At 37.4% G+C, this 23,715-nt stretch overlaps 1 protein-coding gene across 1 annotated transcript in view; it reads right to left on the reverse strand.

Annotated features, from left to right (window-relative positions):
* LOC132796395 (myb-like protein Z) overlaps positions 1-11,056 on the reverse strand; it is a 38,701-nt gene extending 27,645 nt beyond the window's left edge. The window contains exon 1 of the mRNA XM_060807560.1: positions 10,381-11,056. Within this exon, the coding sequence (XP_060663543.1) occupies positions 10,381-10,529 (149 nt within the window). The 5' untranslated portion in view covers positions 10,530-11,056. The remainder of the gene's footprint in view (positions 1-10,380) is intronic.
* Between the last annotated feature and the right edge of the window lie 12,659 nt (positions 11,057-23,715).

A 23,715-nucleotide genomic window follows, 5' to 3' on the forward strand; every position in this document is an offset into this window, starting at 1 on the left:
TATTTTACAGCATTTCGTTGGCTTTTCTATTTTTTTTAAGCTGACATTCGTTTTGGGTTGTCATGAATTATGAAAAATGTTCCTAAATGTTGCTGCTGCTTCTGCTGCTGCTGCTGCCTCATGAAAAATTGTCAGACAGTCTCAGCTGAAATTCTATGATCTTTGAATTTCTTATGCATGACTATAAAATAGTTAAGAGCATTAGAAATATTTATATGGTGTATAATATATATTTGAATCAAAAAACACTTAAATATTTTGACAAGAGCAGCGATAATAAAATCAAATGATTCATGTTTTGCATTTACGAAAAATTGTAAATGGTAATTGTTTACTTTAATTTGATTTATTTACATTTCAGAAATCAAATAATATAAAAAATTCTTAATGAAATATTACAATTTTAAACAAGAAATGATTTTAGTAGAAACTTTTCTGTAACCCACTAAATTTCAGTTGAAGTTAAACTGCTTTTCTGCTCTCATTATGTAAACAGAAAACTAAAGCATACTTCACATACATAACTGACACATTCATTATGCAAAGTGTTGGCCAACTTGATATACATTTTTAATTATTTGCTCAGCGATTTATTAGCTGGCCTTTTGAAGCGTGCAAAATAACATGCCACAGCTGTCTCACTCACACACTCACACACAAGCACGCTCGTAACTTGTGTCCACTTCATCTAATTACAAAAGTTGCAACTGCAGTTGGTTGCAGCTGCTTGATAAATGGCTAAAAACTCGACGCGTTGCCTTTTTCAATATGTTGCACGCATGTTGTATAAACTAGACAGCACACATAAAAAAGGAGGAATTGGCCACGCCTCTATCACTTTTGTGCACTCGCAACTGACAGTTTGGGCCCGTTTTGTGGTCGTTGTCGTCGCTACCTAAAACCCAAAGAGTCTGGCTGAAATGTGGAGCCCGAAAGTGGCCTCGAGCCTTGTGGCAGCTGTGCACAGTTTGGCTAAAGTTTTAAAATTAATGGTGTAAAGTTTATAATTAAATTACAGGCTTCTCTAACTGTGGCGACTGATAACTTTAATAGGGCCATGTGTGCGAGCGCTGGAAAGTATTCAGCATTAAATATCTGCTTTTGTCTTTGGCTATGTTGTCATTTCTCTATATATGGGCTTTAATCTGGAGGGAACGAGTGTGGTAAGCATTATGCAATGCCAGCTGCCGTAACAATATATTAAGCCGTTAAGTGAGGCGATGCTGCTCCACTGCAGTGCACTGCTAAAGCACAGATTGTGCAATGTATAAATTGCGTATACGTAACGTTGCAAGCTGCTGATGAAGCAAACACAGAAATGGCAACAGCAACGGTAAACACATCAGTTCACATAAAACCAGGCACGTTGACGACGTCGTCGACGACGAGTTGACATAATTACAATGTATTAAAGTTATGGCGAATGGCTTTTGCACACACACGCACACACACACACACACACCAGGGAATGGAAATGAAATGGAATGGCATGGAAAGCAAAGCAAATGTGTATGCAAACAACAACAGCAACAGCAACTGAAGTGAAGTGAAAGCAAACTGCAATGCATTTTTGTGTGCGACAATTATGAATCTTGCGCTGTGTCGCGTTCAGCGCTTGACTGACAGCTGAAGCGTTGCCAGAGCACGGTACAGGCCAGACCAACGGACGGACAGACAGAAAGACAGTCCGTCAGTCAGTCACTCAGTCAGAAATGAAGACATCAACGGAATGGCAATGCCAACAGAGCAACAGTGCACAGCCCGTTGGCATTTTACATAAATATCATTGCAATTCTCTGTATGTAAGAGTGTGGGAAGGAGAATAGGAGAAAGAGAGTGGAAAAATGTCAGCAGAACGTGTTGCAAGCACGTTTCAAATATCTCAGCTCGCCATAGTTACGAGTATATATAGACAATGCAACGAGCAATTGCGGCGCAATTATACGCTAAAGATTCAGGCAACAACTATAGAGAACTAGAAAAAAGTTAAGAAGAATTTTAGGTAAAGAATTTAAAATTTTACATAGAAAAAAATAAATGGAGAAAAAATTAAAGGAAACTTTGTTATAATATAGTCAGAAAAATTGAGAACACAAATGAAATAAAATAATAGAAAATGGGGAAGAATCAAATGGCTTGTTAATAAATATAAATATAAATTAAAGATTTTTCAATATTTATAAATTTAAGTCCGTAAGGAAAAAGCAAATGAAGCAAAGGTTAAAAAAAGTATTTGTATAATTTAACTAACAAAAGAGACGCAAATTAAATTAATAATATTAACACCAGAAGATATTTTTGGAAATAATTGATGCATATCACATATATGTTCGTACCTTGTTAAATACATTAAGCAAATTTTTGTTAAAAATAGTACAAAAGAGCTGAATGAAATGTCAGTTAAATAATTATAATTCGACAGATAAGAAGACAAATTCGTTTTTTTAATATATCAACTTATTTATAATCCCAAGTAAAGCAAACTGTCAAGAAAGTGTCTGCCTAATTGGCTCGGTAAACTTAGCGAATTAAGAGCGTGAAGCTGTTTAGTTTACGTGCCAAATATAAACATAACTGTCAAACCCAACTCAAACCTGGTGAGATCTAAAAATGATTTTACGAATAAAATGTTTGCGCATATTAAGAAATCAAATGAAACGCAAGTGCAAACAAACTGACAAACTAACTAAACAAGATTTGATTAATGGCAACTATTTTACAAAAAGATATTAAATTGCTGCTACCTGGCCGAGAAGAACAACGTTAGAGATGGAGAGCGAGAGATATGGCAATCATTTGAAAAGCCATTTGTAAATAACATAACCGAAAAGCATTAAAAGCTAATCCCGTTTTGAGCCAGCAGCCGGCAGCTGAACACGTTTCATTCCAGGCGATTTGGGTTGGAGTTGAATTTAGGTTGCGACTGGTGTTGGGATTGCGATAGAGATTGGGGTTGGGGTTGGGATTGTGCCACCGCCTGTGGCATCAACGTGAAATCCATGGCACAAATCCACGTCACTCGCTGCTTAGCCAAATATTTTTCCATTTTACCTACAGCGCTCGCGTTGCATATTTATGTGATTTATTATGGGGAAAATGCTGGAGCTTCCCCCAACTTCCCCCTCTTCAGGGGCTGGCCAGGTGGCCAACCCCAAGTGACCCCTAAGCTTGTCCCGTTACGAGTTGTTGGCCTAGAGCGACAGCCTGAACGACATTTTCCAAAGGTTAAAATCAAAACAAAGTAAAGCGAAAATACGAAAAATTAGGTTGCCTTCCTCTTCCCCTCTTTCCCCTCCTGCCCCTTCGCTTCCGCTCGTTGCTCGTTGATTCCTGATTCTGGGCCAGGTCAACAGAGCCCCCGACCTGGCCAGAACTCAACTGGACTGGACTGCCTTGATTATTAGCGACGGACTCGCTGATGCTTATAAATTCGTTTCAGTTTTGTTTTGCTCTCTGCTCAGTTTTATATTATTTTCTCGTTTTCTTTTTTTTGTGTTTGGGGTGTGTTCAATATGCTCGACACGGGCAGCCAACAAATCCTGTTCGTGTCTGGCTAGCCTGAGTCTGGTTGCCTTTTAAATGTTTATGCCAATATTTACATTGCTTAGGTTTGGCTGCGAGCCACAAAAATATCTGTATATTGTATATATTGTGGAAGGTATATAAACACATTTGATTTTAACACGAAAATATATGTGAAATTGCGGCAGTCTAGTGTGGGGCGTGGCAATCCTGATAAGCGCCAGCACTCTTTGATCGATGGTGCTACAAGTAATGGCTACCCCAAACACACACACACACACACACATACGCACACACAATCACTCACACCCACGTAGTGAATTATTGTTGTAGTTGTGTTGCCATTTTAATTGAAAATTGTGTGCGTGCGTATGTAGAGAAAAGTGTATAGACAAAAATAGCACAGCAAACCCTTGAGAACAGCCTGCTTCAAGTCTATTATATTGATGAGGTTTCGTTGCTTGAAATATTGATTTTTTATTAAATTTGATTTGATATGAGCCGCAGCTTAAATCATCTGCCACACACTTTAATTGGGGGAGGCAATGAAAAGTGAAATAGTCGGCTCATTAATTTCAATTAGCCACCTCTTGGCAATTAGGTGCATAATCAACTTGTCAGCTCTCAATTAGGAATTAAATTTGAACAAATAGTCGCACCAGTTGTTATGTATTATGACAGCAGTCAGCACAGCATTTGCATAGTTTCAATTTGGCAGCTGTGAAATCCTCAGTAAAAGCGGCTTAAATACGTCTTAGCCCACCTGAAGATATTTCGTTATTGCTGTCTGCTTCCCTGCAGGGATTTACTTTTATGCCAACTATTTTCATTAATTAATTTACTTGCAATTGCTGCTGAGATGGCGAATCCTCAAGCGTAGCCAACAATCCGCAATCCTGACTAGCCACATAAATATTTGACTTGACTGAATGCTGAACAACAACGACAAGAAGACAGTGAGAGGAAGCAGGAAGCGAAACTCTTTCAATTTGCAGTCACTGCAAAATGTTAATGGAATGAGTGTCAGTCAGTCAGTCAGTCAGTCAGTCAGTCAGTCAGTCAGTCAGCCAGTCAGTCAGTTGGTTTTGCTTCCTTGCTTTTCTCTGTTTGCCGCATGCTAAGTACAATTAGATGTTGCAAGCAGGATGCTGTTGTTGCCATCGTCTTATCGCGCTGTCTGTCTGTCCTTCAGTCTTTCTGTCTGTCTGTGTTGTTTGCTCTTGTGGCATGCAACTTGGCAGCTGCATAAAAAATTACCAAGCGAAAGCCTGTAACAACAATGCAGCTTTTTTGGGGTAGCCAAAGCAAACTTCGACTGTGCTTCCGCTATCTCTCTCTCTCTCTCTCTCTCTATCCCTATTTATCTTGTTTTGAGTAATGAAACCAGCATCGTAGCTGGCTGCTTCAAATTTATGCGCAAGTTGTGTGTTTGTAAATCTAACGGATTAATTATTACAACTTGGCAATGTTTACAATGAATTTTCAGAGCTTATTTTCTTGGCCAGGCTTAAGTAACTTAACTTGCCGCAGTCAGAGTTTTTCTAAGCTTCTTTCTCTCTATTGTCTTGCCGGCAAGTTTTCTCAAGTTTCTTGCTCAAGATTGCAATCGAGAGAGCGCCACAACGAGAAGCTGCCTCATTGGCAACCAAATTGAACGCACACAAAAAACAATTAAAAGACTTGCAGCTGTGTATGTGTGTGTGTGTGTGTGTGTGTGTGTTTGTGTGGCAACTAGTAAGTGGCAAGTGGCAGGCAGCTTACTGACTGACTTGTGCATGTGATGAAAATTTTTAATTAAAAACTAATGTTGCGAAAATATGAGACAAGGCATCAAGGCGTGAAGAGAGTGGTGGGTGGTTTGGTGAGGGGAGGGGAGTTGAGGGAACGCACACTGAGACAAAGTAAATTACGCCTAATTGCGAGTGTTTAATTATGCACTAGTTTAATTTTATGGTCTTGCGGTTAAGCGGAGCAAAGTGAATGAGGGGAGCGAGCGAAGGAACACGACACGAGTCCTTTTTGGCTTTGGCTGCCGCACACACACACACACACACACATACACTCTGGAAATATATGGCAGCCACATATAAAGACATTAGACAAACAGGAAGTGGATGCTTTTGGCCAGCTTTGGCAGCTCCCACAACGCTCACACACACATACTCTCGCACACTGGGAACGTGGGAATACGCAAAACGTTTGTATTAACATACGTTACGAGCTGCAACTGAGGGGGTGGTTGGGTTGAGCGGGTGGTTTGTCTGTCTGTGTCTCTCTCTGATCCCATGCTGTGCTCTGCTCCCGCTCTGGACTTTAGCCAGCTTTAATTTACGCAAGCAAAAGGCAACCAAAAGTAGCAAATAATTACGGGCTTCGTAAGCGTTGATAACATAAAAGGATTTCCAGCCAAAGCACAAACACATAAGGCGTCATTTACGACCACTGTTTCAGTTGCTGTTTCCTGCTTAACTTCCCTCCCCCTTCTCACCATCCATCTACACACTCCACTCTCGTAACCAGTTAGTTGGATATGTTAGTTGATGGGCGGCTTTTTTGCTAAGCACTTCACTTCAGCACACACTCGCTCACTAAAGAGATTGTTTTTCTAAATTGTTTTTTGTGGGCATAATAGAAAATGTATTTCAAACAGAGAAAATTAGTAGGCACATCTACGAAATACTTGTGTTGTATAGAACTGCCTATAAAATCTTCTTAATTTACTTTTATCTTAATTACAGAGCTCTGAGGATTGCAATAAAGTAGAGAGATCATTCATGTTAACTTATTTATTTAAATTTGGTATATTTTCAGTATTAGTTCCGTCTTTAACTAGTACAATTTAAAATTTTAATTGCCAAAAATTTCCATGATGAAATTGTTTATCAAAACACGTTCGCAACGTTTTTAACTCGCATTAAATTGCATCAAGTGCTTTCACTTCTCATTATTCAAGAACAGTCTTTAAAAACAACCAGCTAAAATTAGCTCAAGAAGAAAATGAATTTAAAAACTTTTAAAACTAATTGAAACGAGCATAAGCTGTGCTTATAATTAGGCATCATTATAAAAAGCTTGTTTAGCAGACAAGGGACGACACACATTAAGAATATATTTTCTTTTCTTTGCTTTTCATTTCGTTTTTTTTTTCTTGCAGTGTTGAAAAGTAATTCGAAAGAAAAGTTCGCTCTAAACAAAGAGCAAAATTGAGGCAAGCTAACTTTGGCCACAGTTTACCTTTGGGGCAGGCCACTTTTCAAACAATAACAACAAAAACTGGTCGAAAACTTATAATGTGTGCAAATTGGCCTATAAAAAAATCATGTGTGAAAATTTGCTATCAAAGAAGGTGGACTCTGGTCTCTCTCAATACCTCACTCTCTATGGCCATTTCTTCAGCATTTTTGGACTTTTGGTGACCTTTTGTGTGAGTGTGTGTGTGTGGTTTTTGCCCTCAAGGGTGGCAAAGGGAGAATTGTGGTGATGATGGTGGTGGCAACTTGCTTCAATTAGGCCCGAAAATAGATGGCAAAAAACCCTTTCGTTATCAACACCTTGTCTACGGCATACTCTAAGCAAATTGGACTTGCTTGGGCCATGAAACGGGGCTAACAAACAGAGCCTGGCTAAATATACTTATTTGAAAAGGAAAAAGGCAACAAGAGAAATGAAGAAGGCAGGACGAGGAAGCCATTGCAACAAAGACTTTTTTTTTTGTTGGTCTCTTGGTTTTTTGGGTTTGCTCGACTCTCAGACAATTTAAAATTAATTGGTTTCCATGTCCAAGTCAGGCAGGATGTGCAGGATCTCGGTCTGTTTTTCAACTGCTGCTGCGGCTGCTGCTTAGAAGGAGGAAAAGGGGCTACAAATTGGTCAGCTTTTGGCTAGCTCGGCCAACTTCTTCTTCGTCTGCATATCCTGTGTGCGGTTTTTCACGCAAAATGAAATCATTTGAAAGTGTTTGCCTCCCCTCCCAAACTCCCCTAACTCCTGCTTTTGGCTATAAAGGACGCATCATCACAGAGCAAACAATAAAGCAAAATGGTTTCCTTTTTTTTTTGGTACGTTTTACTCTTCATTCTGTAATTTTTTTTGTAGCGTTCTGTGTGTTGATAATTTTATTCCTCGGTTTTGTTGCGAGACGTTTCAGAAATTTTGCGTAACCATCAAAGGGATGAGAGTTGGTTTTGTGCGGTTGTAAGAAAGGCAGGAAGGAAGTTAAGGGTGCAGCTGATGAGGCGCTGGCTAATTAAATGAAAATTCATTGCGTATGCCCCAAAAAAGTAACGTAAAAAAAAGAAAAGGAAACTTTTTCGGCCATTTAATGTCTGTGCTCCTTGTTGTTGTCTGCTGCAAAATATCTCGGCACAGAAATTCCAGCGTAACAATGTGTGTGAGTAACATACAAAGTTGTTTTGTTAATAAGATACAATGTTGTTGTTGTTGTTTGTTTTAAAAATACAAAAAAGTCAGAGCTGGGAGAGTTGGGAGTTGCCTGGCAATTATTTGAGTTGTAGTACAACAAAAGGCAGACACAGATACTCGCACACATACACATACACATGTGCATATAATTACTTTGTGTACATTTGCATGGCAACACACAATACACAGATACACAGCGACAGCGACAGGAATCAGTGTGAAACATTGTAATGCGTATACGCAGCGTGTGCCACATTCGCTTTCGCATTTGAGGCAGCTCAACTTTAGCTCGTCTGTCGAGGACGAGTCTTGCTGACGACTGTAATATGCTGCTATGTTATGTCGTAAATGTCGCTTTTTATTATTTTACATACATGCTTATGTCGCTCTCTGTCTCTCACTCTCTCTCTCTTTCTCTCTGTCACTCTGAGTGTGTGGGAGCTCTGTCTCTGTGCTTGTGTGCCTGCTTTCGCTTTTTCAAACGTATCTCGGCTTTTGTTTTATTTACATTTCAACACACGCTCTTGCCAAGCCTCACTGCCATCTAATTTTCTATGTAATGACAACAAGACTGACAATCACAGAGACAGACACTGAGACGAGGGATGGAGGTAAGAAGCAGCTAAAGGAATGTGTTACACTCGCATTCACAACTGCTGCTGCCGCTGCCGCTGCCGCTGCTACTACTTTGCGCTAATATTTAATGGCGTTGATTTTTATAATTAAATTGAAGCAGAAGCGAAGTCAGAAGCAGCTGCTGCTGCTCCACATTCAAAACGAAAGAGTAAAAGGAATGGAATTAAATGGAAGAAGAGTAGAAAGTAAAATAGCAAAGTGAACATGAGACTAGACAATTTATATGCATAAACAACGCTCTCCCATACACATTCACATATTCTTGTGCTTTCAGCACTTTTGCACATTTGTCACACCTGGCGTATACTTAATGTATTGTTCTACACATACACATGGCTCACTCTCTGTGCGTGTGAGTGTGTGCTCATTTTTATTACCTACCTCTAAAGCTGATTTATTTGCAGCCTAATGAAATTTGTTTTGTGTGCAGCCAAGCGAAAAGCTGCTGCCTGCCTGCTCCCAAAAAAAACCTCCAACTCAATTCAAATGCATTCCAAATTGATTGCCTGAGTCTTGTCCTAAGAACACTCCTCGCATCCCTCTTTTCCATCAAACTTCGAGTGCTTTGAAAGCATTTTTATCGACGGGAATTATGCGAGACTTTTATCAAAAGTAGCTAATACTCAAAAGCAAATAATCTGAGAGACTTGTAGGCAATTATTTAGCCTCTACAGATAATAGCAATAAGTTATATAATTTGAGTAAAACGTTGTGGAAATAAAAGGAAGATTAAAATTACGGCAAATGTTGGCTATGAAACTCTTATATATACATATAATAAACGTTTAAGAAGAAGATAAGACTTATGAAATAGGTTTCTTAGAAAAGAATTTTATGGGAATATATAAAAGATTTCTACACAATTAAGAATTGTTAATATTATATGTTCTTTTGTCAAAAGAGTAAATATGGAATATGTACAGTAGAGTAGGAAAATGATAAATATTTAATAGAAATATTTAAGTTGAAAGTATCCAGAGAAAGCATTAAATAATTTTATACAGTTGTGTATATTAAAGTTAAATTCAACTCAAAAGCACTACAAAATTGTATAAATATAATTGTTCACATATCTTTCAAAGTGATTTTAAAGTTTAGTATAAATCAATGTATAAAAAGTACCTTTAATTTCATTAAGATTCACAAGAAATCTTTACTTTTATAAAATAGATTTATTAGGGAACTAGTACAACTATTTCAAATAAATAACATCTACACTTTAAGAATTTGTAATTTATATGTAGAAAATTAGTCTTAAGTCACATTATTTATTTATTTGTTATAATGCTGAGCGTCAATACAATTGTGTTAATATAATATCGCCAACTATCAGGTTTAATAAATGCCCAAAATCATCACTAGATTAAATTCAATTAACTCAGCAATTATTCGATTAGTGCTGCAAAGCCAAGAGCCTAATCCATGTATAATTATTATCAACACACTCAACTGCAAAATCACGCAGCAGATATTTGAGGGTTTACCCCAAATAACAGCGCAATCAAATTTGCAAATCATTAAACAATACTCTGTCATAAAGAAAAACAACCACGAAAGTAAAAAAACCTGCAAAATAAATTCAATAATCGAATGAAAATCGCGAAAATGTGAAAATGAAAATGCGTGAAGCCAAAGTGCAAACGTAATTAATTAAAATGCAATTTGCATTTTTGGTTTAGAATAGGATTTGTCAATGACGATGAGGATGGGGCAAAACCGCAGATGTTCAAAATTTGTGTGTCGTGCTGTCAGCTAATAAGCAACATTTCAATACTATTTGTGAAATTTGCCGGAACTTACCGCATTATTTGGTTTTCATTGTGTGCATTTTGTTGTTGATTTAAGTTGTTTGCTTTTTTAACGTTTTCGTTTTCTATTTTTGGTTTCTTTTTTTTGTTTTTGGTTTTTGGTTTTTGTCTGTGTTGTTGAGCACGTTGCACATACGCCATGTTGTCTGTGTGTGAAAATTAAACACAGTCACGCACGCAACTCACTGAGCTGAGACATTTTAATTGACACACATGCTCAGCACTTGACACCTGACGGCAGTTGATGTTGTTGATGATTATGGTGACTATGTTGATGAGCAGCAGCAGCCACGACAGCAACTAGACAAGTCTTTGCCTAACGAGGCCAATTTGCCACAGTTTTGTCCTCTCCAAGCCTCAGCTTCTTCTTCATCTTGAGCTGCATCTTCAAGTCAACAAAACTTTAGCTTTAAGTCAGAGAATTGTGTAAATTGGACGCGTCACTTTGTTGCACTACGTAACGCACTAAAACGAAGACTGAACGCGTCGCGTCGCGTACGGCAATTGAAACTGAAGTTTGGGGGAGTCGTCGTCGTCGTCGTCGTCAGATGTAGAAGCAGCAGCAACAGCAACAGCAACAACAGCAAACAAACGGTGGCATCACAACAGCAGCAGCAGCAGATAAAAACTGAGCAAGCAGAGCGCAGAGTAGACCAGACCACCTACAACACGCAACGACGACTGAACGAGCTATTGCGAAAGGACCAAAAACATCAGGCACCAGGCACTAAGTCGACACAAGTCGCAGTCGACGCTGTCGTCGCAGCAGCAGCAGCAGCAGCGACAGCAGAAGCGGCAGCAGCAAAAAATACGAGCCAAATTGGCGACACGATGAGTAAAATCTCGGCAACGAGAGCGGCAAGTGGGTGAGAGCCGAAGGACAAAAGGACGATGGAGGCAAGCCTAGCTGACTGACTCTGACTCTGACGCTGATGTGCGATGTACGATGTGCGGTGGTGTGGCAATCGGGCCACGAACTATTTTTGGTGAAGCTTGCAATTTGCGTAGCGCATCGGCATTTTCCTGCCGAAGTTCTGTTTGTTGTTGTCGTGTTGCATGGGTGTAAAATTGTTGCCTCAATGCAGAGCAATAGCAGCAGTTGAAGCTGAACCTGAAGCTGAAGGAAAATCAACCCATGCCCGATACATCTCCGAGGTAATTGCGTGCAACGTGTGGAATTGGAACACTTGTCTTGGCGCTCTATACTTTTGCGAACTGTATTGGAATGTGGCTCGCTCGCCAATATGTGGGTTAATATCTAAAGGGAAATTCATTTATAATTCAAAATCTTTTCAAGAGTGTGGGATCTTTTTGTGTCTTTCCGATATTAATAATAATTTCATACATTTTGAATATCGATAGTGAATTAAATAACAATCTATTATATTATACTATATATACTTATATAGTATATAGTATAGTATATATATATAGTATATAGTATATATAAGTTAGACAACTTTTATAAGTATATTTATTTCTTTTGGTATTTATATATTTTAAAAAAAGTATTTATTGTTTTAAAACGTGATTAGTATAATTAAATGTAGTTTAACGATTGTTAGGCATTCTTAATTTTCTTAATGAAACCAATGTTTTAAAATCAGAATAATTTTATTCAATTTATTCATATGTTATTTGGTATATTAAATTTTGAATATTTTTATTTTTTTATTTCATGTTCATATTTTAAACCCAACTATTATTTTATTTAAATACGAACAAGTATGAAATTAAAATAGTTGTTTTTTTAATTAATTTATTGTTATTCAATTTATAAATTTTTGATTTTAAGCTTATTTTTATTTGATATAAATAATTTCAAAAAGTAATAAATATAAATCTTTTTTTGTATAAAGTCGCTTTCTTATTTAGTCGCATTATAATTAAATAAATACGTCAATATTTCATTTATCTTTTAATTTTTTCTACTAATGTATTAGGTTGCTGTCAATAATTTCTTTTGAAATTAACATTTTTAGTTTTGTAGGAAATTTGTAAAATATTCAATAAGTATAGCAAAGACTGTTACCGTAATCGAAAATATTTTTTTAAGTTCTTCGTAGTAAATAATGTTTTATTTTTTAATTCCGATTGCAAGCTGCAGACTTAACAGTGTCTTAACATAACATGTCTAAAGGGAATATTATGGAATTGGAATAACATTACTCTCAGCATTAACTCAAAGGGTACATTCTCTCTCACCAGCTAAGCGCATGCGTTTTAGCAACAACAACTACGAAACGAACTGAAACAGAGGACGCCAAATTCCGACACAGTCATCGTCACAGCGACGTCGTCGTCATCGTCATCGTTGTTGCTGCTGACGTCGGCATCGGCAGCAACAGCAGCAGCAGCAGCGACAGCAGCAGCGACATCCGCAGAGAATTTCCGAATGGACACAAAGCGCAACTTGCTCCACATATTCTAGCCCTACTTACACAGCGACATACTCCCACACACACACACACACACATACACACGTACTCGCACACTCACACAGAGACGCACTCATACTTACAAACTGCTGACAGAGATTACAGAGAGGCTGAGCCAATGCGTTTGCCATTAGTTGCTGCGCTGCCGCTGCCGCCGTCGACGTCGACGTCGCTGCCTCTTGGCTAGGCTTTTTTTTCTTTTTTTTTTGGTTGCTGCGCTGTGTTATCAGTGGAACTTTTTGGCCGTCGTGCAGATTTCGAAATTCTGGCTACTGATAACAGGCAACAACAAAAAAACCAACAAAAAAAAAATGGCAGGCAAAGCACATTAAAAGCAAACGAGAAAAGACGACCCAATTTTTTGTTGTATGCCTGCTGCTGGCTCACGCACTTTTCTCCCTCCTCCTTCCACCAAGGAAGGCAGTGGGAGGTCAGGTATTTGAAGTGCTTACACTGAGGTGCCTCCACTTTGGTGAAGCAAGCAACGCCTTTAAATGACTTGGCCATTTAAATGAAGAGCCAAAAAATACCTCTTGGGCTCCAACGATTTTTTTTTTGCTTTTTCCTTTTTTAATTCGTAAGTTTAACTTTGAATTTTGTCTGTGACGCCTCCAATGTGCCTCCTTCTCTCCGCCTCTCAACTTAATTAAATGTTGTTAGAAACGCTTTTCATTCAACTGCATAAATTACAAAGCAAAGTGGCACTTACCAGTGGGGAGAGAGTTGGGGAAGCAGAGAAACGGCGGTAAGCCACGCCCTGGGGGCAACTAAATTATAAGGGCGGGCAGCTTTGCAGTTTATGTAAAATCAAATAAGTGTTTCGCATAGTCTTAGTTTCGTGTTTTCTTTAAATTTCCCTAAGTAAATGCCAGACAATTGGCAAAGCCAATTACATTCAAGTGTAAAGTTTGGAATGTTACAATTATAGCTAAAATATATATATCGGTTTAAAGATCATGTATTGGTAAATAAATTTACAGTTTTTGACAGCCTGTAACTGTCTGTAACTATTATTATTAAATTGTTGAATTTTATTTAAAAATTTAACTTACTGCCATACCAGAAAATCGATTGGAAATTAAAATGTATTTGTAATTTACTTTTATTTTGTAATGCCTTAAGTACTTTTGCATTATTTTTTTTTTTGCCTAGTCACAGAGACTATGCGATATAGGGCTACAATTTTTTGACAGCGTCTGAAAAAATAAAATAATTAAATATCGTCGGTCTTAGTTGCTTTGGCTGACAATCTGGTATATTTAGTGTTCTATGGTATATTTTGAATGTAGTAGTATATTTCTATGGTATATTTGAAATGTAATGTAATTTATATATAACACCATACTATATTTTAGTATTTTTTTGGCATATTAATTTGGAATATTTTAAGAATACTACCGCACACTCGATTGTAGCTTTCTTTCCTGTTTTTCTTTATTAAGTCTAGTATTATTTTTACAATATTGTACAAATTGATAGAATAATATTCACAATAGGTTGCTTTAAGTTTTCAAGCAGCTATATTTGACTTGTATTTTGCTTGCATTATTTACTAATTTTTGAGCTTGCACTTAGTTTCCACTTTCCATCAGAATAAGTTTCTAGTCACTGCGATTACATTTGAAGAGTTAAGAATTAAGCATTGCAATTTCTTTAATTTTTAAAATGTTATTATTATATACATTTATGTCTATTTTAGCAACTATATTATATTTATATTTAGATTTTATGATGGACTTATTTTTATGCTTTTATATTTCCCATAGAGACACGCGCTCTGCCATCGTCTGTTTCTCCAATATATTTTTTTCTGCTTGACATTCAGGCTGGCATCGTTTTGGCAATGACAAGTTTTGTTTATGATTCCAGTTACTTGAGGTAATCCATTAAAGTCAGCTTACCAGACCTCGTGTGTGTGTTTCGTGGTCATTTAAATGACAAAAACCACATAAGGACAGTCCAACTGCTGTCGCCTGTCGCTGTTCCCTGTCCCCTGTCCTTTCCCGCAGTGAACTTAATATGCAGGACAAATCGCGCCGCAGGACACACAGGACACGCAGGGGGGCAGAATGCTGAATGTGGCACTGCGCCCCATGGCGACACAATGAGAGAGGAAAGAGATCGTCCAGCCGCAGTCCCTGCAGGCATCATTATTTTGAGGCGCATTAGTCACAAAAGCAAAAACAAAAACAAAACCAAAACCGAAAAAAAGACAGAAAACCAAAAACCAAAACCAAACTGAGAGAAAAAACCATAACAAGAATCTGTCCCGCATCAATTTGTTGTGCGAACATTTATTGTAATTTATGTGGAAAGCAGCGTTTTATGATTACTTTCGGCATTCCGCGTTGTGATTTATATATATGCACGTTAAAGGCCAAAAACAAAATACAGAAAAAGGATTCAGCTGCTTTGAAGTGCGGCTCCAACTGCGACTGTCCCCAGGACTTTTGTGGGCATTAACTCTGGGCCCCTGCTATAATGTCACACGGCAGCAAAAGTTTAGCAAGTTGTGCAAAGTTTTTGAGTTTACTTCTTGTTTCTCCTTTTTTTTTTGATGGCGTTGTTGTTTTTTTTTGTTGTTTATTTTTGTTATTTTCACTCAGCTTTTCAGCTGCTTGTTTCAGCTGCTTTTCGGTTCGCATTTCAAAGTTTTCCGATATTGTTGCAAGTATTTCGTAAAAAATGGCATACAATCTGTCAGCAAAATGTTGCTTACCAAGTGGCATTCACACAGCTACAGCTACCCAAAATTGAAGGACGCAGCTGCTAGACGAAAATCAATTGAAAATTGGCCAAAACTCTCTCAGGTGTTTTGTGCCTCGAAAATCGGTGTGCAGAGCGGGGGGAAAACAAAACTTTCTTTTTTATTACAATTCACAGCGAAATAACGCCAATGCAGCAAATGTCAATCGTAAGCTCCGACAAAGTAATGCCCACAAAATGAAGTTTTCTCGTTTTAAATACCCTCGCAAAGCAGTTGAGAAGGGTGTGCAAAGTTGTTAGAAAAATACAATCCTAAATAGTTGCTCTTTTATGATGTATAAAAATATCGTAAAATATAGAATTAAGACAATTATTTATTGAAAGTGTTTTATTCATAAAAATGTTGGACCATTTTATTATAATATTATTATGTTGACGTCCTTTAGCATTTTATTATTTTTTTTTTATTTTTTTTATTTGTTATCTGTTTATCTTTGAGTTAATTAGATAATTATAATAATAATAAATTTTGTTCATTATTTCTTTTTATTTTTTTCTACTTCGTCTTTTCATTTTTGTAGTCTTTTAGTCCTTTTATAATAAAAGCCTATCACTTTTATTATAAATCAAATTTTATATCCAAGGTACTCTTGGCTATAAGAGGTTTAAAATAATATTTGTATCTACATTTTTATTTGTTGTTTTACTACAAAGTAGAAGTACTTTGTTTTGAACAAAAGTTCTATCAGAGGGTATTTTATTAGCAACATTCAGTAAGTTTTCATTCCCTGCTTTGTTTTGCTTTGTTCCATTCACAATTGACAATTACATTGCCATTAGATGATGTGGCTGTCACGCCCTATATTTTATTTGTATGATGCTCCACACGAAATGCATATTTCATGTTTCATCATTTTTATAAATTTATTTTTTATATTGTTTCCTTTTGCCTTGGCTGTGAAATAAAATAATGTGAAAAAATATGTTGCCTACCTTTCGGGGCGCGTGACTGACTGACAGCTGCTGACCAGAACAAGACTCTGACGAATGTTGTGCCAATCAAAGGGCGGCAACGAAACGAGACGAGACGCGACACCATGAAGAGGGGATGACAGAGAACGGCGAAGGGAACAATCTCATGTTGCGGCCATGTCGCTGTCGCCGTCGTTGTTGTTGCTGTCATTCTACGTAAAATGTCAAGCAAACAGCGCAAATTAGCCAAACGTTTTCTTTTATTTAAGGTCATGGAATGGAGGGAGAGGAGGAGGAGGAGAAGGAGGATGAGGAAAGCCGCGTTCAAGCGCATGAAACTTGTGAAACTTTATTTTGACAGCTTTTGGTCTCGGACACCTTATGCCTGACACGAGCACCAACAAGTGCCACTGCTTTGAGGCCTCTGTCTGGCCAACAATAACAATAACAACAACAACAATGAAGAACTTTCACTTAATTCCCTTTAATGCGCTTTAAAAAAAAATTATGATTACATTTTTGTTATAACTTTTTTATTTGTTGCGCTGTTTATTTGCTTACTGACCGTTGACAGCAGCTAAAAATAAAACTGACAACTTGGATTATAATACGCTCAAGAAAAATATATTTTTAGCGCATTTAATGTTTTGTTAAAGCCTGATTTTGATTTATTCTTTTGGTAAATGTTTTAACACATGCTAAAAATATACTTAATGAGGTTGTCTCTTTTGGGAATATAAATAGCAATGTGAGTTATTCTATTAAAAGAAACTTTCTTGTGAAGAGAATTTTGACATTAATTGATTTATAAAAATTTCTCTTGTATATGTTTTTTTTCAATAATTACCAAAGTATTTCGGTAAATATTTATAATTATTTATTTTCGCTGCAAATAATACCACAACTTGGGGTGTATTTAAGTAATAATTATGTCACTAAATTACTTTTTATAATATGTCTGTAAAGTTTACTATCTTTTTTAAATTTTTCATATGTATTAAATAAATCTCATGGGTTTTACCTTTTAGGAAAATGGCTCAATTGGGATTGAAATATTGATTCCCATGTAAGTTTCACGTTTATGTTGACCATGAGATTTTCACCGTCTGTTCATATTCCTCCGAGAGCTGAATGACTTCTCAATTTCACATACATTTATTGTAATCTTTGTTGAACCTTGACAACTAAGCCTCCCCGTTGGGCAATTACTTAGCTGCACACAAGAACCATAATTAATTAAGCTTGAAAAGTGCACAACAGCAACAGCCTAATCTCTGTAACGATTGAAGTGAGTTGTAATTAGTTTTTGGAACTCCGCTCCATGAAATCAGCAGAAAATCACAATTCAAGGAAATTAACTCATTTCCACATAAATTAGTTCCGAATGCCGTCGAATACTGCAAAATATTATGCGTCGATTATGATTAACGATCATTGCCGCCAATTCGGGCGTACTCAATGTGCAAAAATGTGTGTGCGAGGCTGCCAAAATGAGCAGAGGTTGAGGCCTTGATTCCAGTAAGTGAGGCAGACATAAATAACTCAACTCCGAGCGGTGAATGTGCACAAACTGAGCAACGCCTCTTATAAAGACGGTTTTTTTTTTGCAGAGTAGAAGCGAAATTTTGTTGCATTCGCTGTAGATTACCAAAAAGAGCGGGTATGTAATGAAACAATTTATTGTTAAGTATTCTATCTAAGAAACTAAGAACGTTAAATATATAAAATAAATAAATAATTCAATTCAATAAGAATTGAAATTAAGAATGCCAATTCTTGCTTGAAAATTATACATAATAATAATTTCAATGGAAGAATTAACATATTCATGATAAATATGTTAATTTTTTCATTAAAATTATTATTATGGTATGTATAATTTTCAAGCAAGAATTGATATTCTTATTGACCCATTGGGAATCAAAGATTTCTACAAATTTATGAATTTTGAATAATTTTTCAGTATATTTAGTTAGTGATAAGGAATAAAAGCTTTTATTATAAAAGTAAAAATAATTTTAATTTTGAGGCTGTGTAGATATGTTAGATATTATAGGATGTGAAACATTGTGTAAAAATTCGACAGTTCGTTAATGACATTCTTATACTTTCGCTACAGAAAATCAATTATATTTCTGCCATTATAAGAATGGAATCATTATTTTTTTTAGATCTATGTAGTTCTAGTTTTAACTAAAGGATATCTGATGGTCGCGCTTTTTGAAGAGCAAGGTTTTCAGCAGCTTTTTATTGGCAAAGCCTAGAAATATTTATGAGTTGTGCACGCGACCGTTGCTGGCGGCCAATTTTTAGGGACAAGACAGGAATTTAGTGCAGGACGTGGCAATTACGCGAGCCCGAAAGCACAAAAAAGAAACGATAATACATATTGCCAAAGTCATTGACTGGCCAAGGAATTTATGAATTATACAAAAAGCAGAGTGAGAGACGAAGCAAAAAAGCAGAGAGACGTAACCAGAGGAGGAATTGGCCAAGGCGGCAAAAGGAATATCAATGAATATGAGTTATTTGCACGCATAGCAAAGTTTTTCACTTTACAAACTCATGAAAAATAGATTAAAGTGAAACGAAAAATGTGGCGGAACGCCTTGCTCCCATCCACGGCCACGCCCTTCGCACTGGCCCCAAGGGGGGCGGGCAGCATCGGTAGGCAGTCATTAAAAATGAATTTGTGCCAAAGCGCAGCTAATGAATAAAGAAATTTCAGCTCTATTCAAAGTATGGGTGTTTGCCTTAGTATGTGTGTGTGTGAATGCGTGTTTGTTTGCGTCTGCCTCTATAAGCGTGTGCGTATGTGTGCAATATGTGTGTGTGTGTGTGTGTGTGTGTTGGATCCTTTGCAATCAATCAGTTGCCCAATTTCTGCCTCACTTTGTCCAATGACCAAAGAGTCATCGGCAGTCTGCTGCCGTTCATCTGTTTGTTTGTTTGTTTGTTTGCCTTTTCCCTTTGTGCGAAGGACATTTTCAAGAGCCGCAAAACCCTCCCGCCTCCCCGTCGGCCTCGCCCTTCTGAACCCCAAGGCCCCAACCCAACACGAATTATACATTTGACATATTAGTAAAGGCCGATAAAGAAATTGATTTCTGCCTTTCAACAGCATCGACAACTCAAGTGTCCAAAAATGCCGAATACTCGAGATTTGTGCCTGGCTTTTAATAGAAAATTGAGTTATTGAGCGTTGATAGATTGCAAAAGGTTGTCCCTTCTGTCCGTGATTTTAGTCTGCGGATTATGGATGTTTTTTATACCCTAGAACGAGGATGAAGGATTAAAGCTGTTAAGAAATGAAATGCAGTAAAAAGAAGCACTTGAACTCTAAAGCCAAGTTGCCATTCAAGTTTTTAAGCTTATCATAAATTTGATTTTTATTTGTATAAAGAATGGATTGCCAACTTTGACAGATGGTTTATGTGTTACCTAACTATTAAAGAAATAATGAAAACGCATTAAGAACAGATGCAGCAGTTTGTTAAGCATTAAAGTAATAGATGTTTTTATTAACAATTTATGTTTATACATTTTCATAGTGAAATTCGTTATTTACAATTATGGCAATTTAAACTGTATTTGAAATATGACGACTATATATAAAAGCTATTCATTGTTTAGTTATTGAGGTAGGCGAAAATAATAGTAGTATATTTCTTTCTATGAGATATAGATAGATAGATTCATACCATAAATTGCAAGGCACAAAATTACGCAATGGAAAGCACAAATATTAAATAGAATTATATGTTACAGCTGTTGCTAAGAGCTCAGCAAAGGAAACATATAGGAAATATCAGTATACATTAAGTACAAAAATGTATAAAACTAAATGTGTTAATTATTATAAGCAAAAGTGTTAAATTATTTAATTAGCTTGAAACTTAAATTTATTATAACTATCTGTTTGAATAAAAAGACTTATTAAAAACACTACTACTTAAATCCATTAATTATTATGCAGTATTAACCCGCAGCCATTCTTTCAACTAATTTTATGAATTTGTTCTTTCTTTTGGGGTACGAAATTAATTGTCAGTTATAGCTCCACCTTTTAAAAGACTTCACAAATTTCTTGCAACTGCTTTTAGTTTAAAGCATTAAACAATTTATAATAAATGACAACATATTTCATTGTAGGACACGCACTTCGATTGAGTGTAACTTTTTAGTTAAACATTAAAAAAAGAGACGCGAGGAGGAGAAAAAAAATATGTTGACAAGCTGGAGAGCAAACACAGAACGCAAACACAAACAGAGACGAAGGGAAGTGAGTTAAGCATACATTGAGAAAAAGAGAGACAGAGAGAAAAAGAGAGGGAAACAGAGGCAGAGAAAGATACAAATCGGCAAGCGAAGAGCTCTCGTCAATGTCAAGAAAGCAGTTTTGCTTGGTTTATGAACATGTTCGCTGACAACAGCGTTGTTTATATTGGCGCAAACGCCCCACCCACAAAAGACTTGCAGGTTGCTACAGCTAAAGAGACACACAGAAAGAGAGAGAGAGAGAGAGAGAGAGAGAGAGAGAGAGAGAGAGAGGAGGTGGAAAAGTGACCAGGAACTAATGAAAAATCCCGAGGGATGCCTTCGATTGGTGGGCGCTGGTTTTGTGATGAGGTCTACACAAACATTTGAGCAGCGCTGTCAACAACATGCCAGACAGACAGACAGACAGACAGACGGATGAGAAGTGGCAAGGAGGACACAAAACACAAGCCGCAGGACATGGCACACAGCGGGACAATGGACAGACGAATGCTTGATGTATTTTGTTTATGGGCCATGCTGCGCACATTGATGACAGTCGAAATCTATCGCGAAGCATGGAGCATGGGCAGTGGGAGAGGTCACGGCGTCACTTGGCAGCACGTGATGTCATTAGCAGCGGCAGACAAAACGCATTTGTCATAAAGCAGCAGCAGCTACCAACAACAATAACAACAACAAAGTGCTGCCCCCAAAAATGTGTGTGACGTGGCATGGTGAAGAGGAGAGGCAGCAAAATGGAAATGGAAGTCAGCGCAGCAGCAACCACAACGTGCGTCACGCACACACGCCAATCATTGTCAACGCTGCAACCGTGCAACAGTCGAGGGACGTTTGATCTATGCCAACGTTCCTCGATTATTGAAATTCCTTAATGAGCAGCGAGCAGCGAGTCACAGCAGCAACAACAGCAGCAACAGCAGCCGTGTCAAGTGCAATGCAATTTCCGCCTGGAGGCAGCTGCGATGTTGCAATTGCAATTTGCATGGCCAATTTGTGTGGAGTTCGATTAAAGTGTTGCCACACGCTGCAACGAATATCAAAAAGAAGTAAGCTTCAAGTCAACGTGTCGTATGCGCAATCAGCAAAAGTGACAAATTGACTTTTGTCTGTCGTTTTTGTTTGTCTGCTTTTCTGTTTGCTAATGTTGCACAGTTGCCGCGTTCACATAAAATTAATGATAAGCGCGCCATAAAAGAAGTTTTACTGCAGCAACAGACGACGAGTTGAGCTGCGCTGAGAAGCAACAGTTGAGAGCTTAACTCGCAATGTTATGTCACAATAAAATGAAATCCAACAAGCGTGAAGTAGGTAAAGTCTCCACATCTTTTCCTTTTTTTTTGCAGCCAATGGCAAATTGAAAACTTTTGGTTGAATTTACGACTTTGCCTCGCAGCTAATTGCCAAGGCTAGCGCAATGTTTGTTTTGCCACCTCGAGAGTGTTTAGAGCCTAAGAGTATCCAGTGTCCAGTGCTTGGAGTGTTTTCAGTGCCTTATCTCGGGTCGCTCAGCTCGAGACACATTAGCATATTTAACTTTGATGCGCTGCGCTGCGCTGTGTAGTTGTTTATCTGCAGGTATAAAGCTCACCAAATGCCTGAATATAAAAGTCTTATATCAATCTTGCTACAACTTGATGTCCTTTTTGTCGTTGCTTTCCCCCAACGCAGTCGTTGTCAATGTCAGAGCTTCAGCGTCAGTTTCGACTCGAGGAAAAAGTTTTGTGCGTGTGTGTTGTTGTTGTTGTACGTAGAATGGAGGGGGGGAAGGATGAAACTGTTTGCAAGTCCAAGTCACCAAGCGACGCACCTTTTGCTACGCTTTTCTCTCGCTCTCTTTCTGCTCTCTCTTTTTATTTTCATGAATAAATTGCGCAGAATTTATGTGGAAAGTTTTGTGTGTGCGGCAGATCCAACTTCCAGTGCTCCAGTTGCACGAAATGAAAGTGGCTAGCGGAGTTTAGATGAATCTGTTTGGCTTAGTCTGATGAGTTATCTTCGCAAATGCAGCAGCGGTGCGGGGGTCAGAGATGTCTCTGCTGCTGCTGCTTCTGCTGCTCCTGCTTCATGTTTGTTTTTCGAGAGGTAGGCGGAATTGTTGAATTTATGGCTGAAATGTTAATTGAGCGCTAGGCGGAGTAGCAACTAAACCAAAGTTGGACTACGACGTATCAAAGTTTTTCTCTCTTTTTTTTTTTTTTTGTTCAACAATTTGCAAAAGAGATAGAGAGCGAGAGAGTTATGTTGAATTTGAAATACGAGCTCGCAATTGAGTGCCACGATTCTAGAACAACTCACACACAATGCAGATGCACAATTTCATTTGCTTTCTAATTTAGTAGGCAAAGATATGACAAAGCATATTGCCAAATATAAAAGTTTTGGATGACGGCATGGTTGGCAATTAAGCTAGCTGAGTCTTCTCCACGGATGCAACAAAAATATTTATCAAAGTGATGTTCGTAGCTCTGTTTGGAGTTATCTTTTGCAGCGTTGCATTCACTCAGTTTTATAGTAAGCAGCACTGAGTTGATTGTATACTGTAAATATAGTTTTTAATTGAGAAATTATGAATATATTAAAATTAGATTGAGATGTTGCGAATACTTTTTAAATTACATTTAAATAAAACTTTGTACTTTAATAGAAAATAATTTCTAAGTGCTGATTGATAATTGGTAAATTGTAGCATCTAGCAGTAAGTTTCGTGTTTTATAAAATGAAAATTGGATGCCAATTCGGATGCAGAAGGATGTAAAATGATGACTTTAGAAATGGATTTCGATGCAAATGGATGTGAATTCAAATACACAGTTGAAAATAATAGAGAAACCAAGAGTGTTTCGGTGTAGCTGTTTTGGTCAGAAATAAACAGATAATAAATGCAGTTTAGTTTAGTGAATGCAAATAAACACAAATAAATGAGAATATTT

Source organism: Drosophila nasuta, chromosome 2L (genome assembly GCF_023558535.2).
Source record: "Drosophila nasuta strain 15112-1781.00 chromosome 2L, ASM2355853v1, whole genome shotgun sequence".
Taxonomy (NCBI): Eukaryota; Metazoa; Arthropoda; class Insecta; order Diptera; family Drosophilidae; genus Drosophila; species Drosophila nasuta.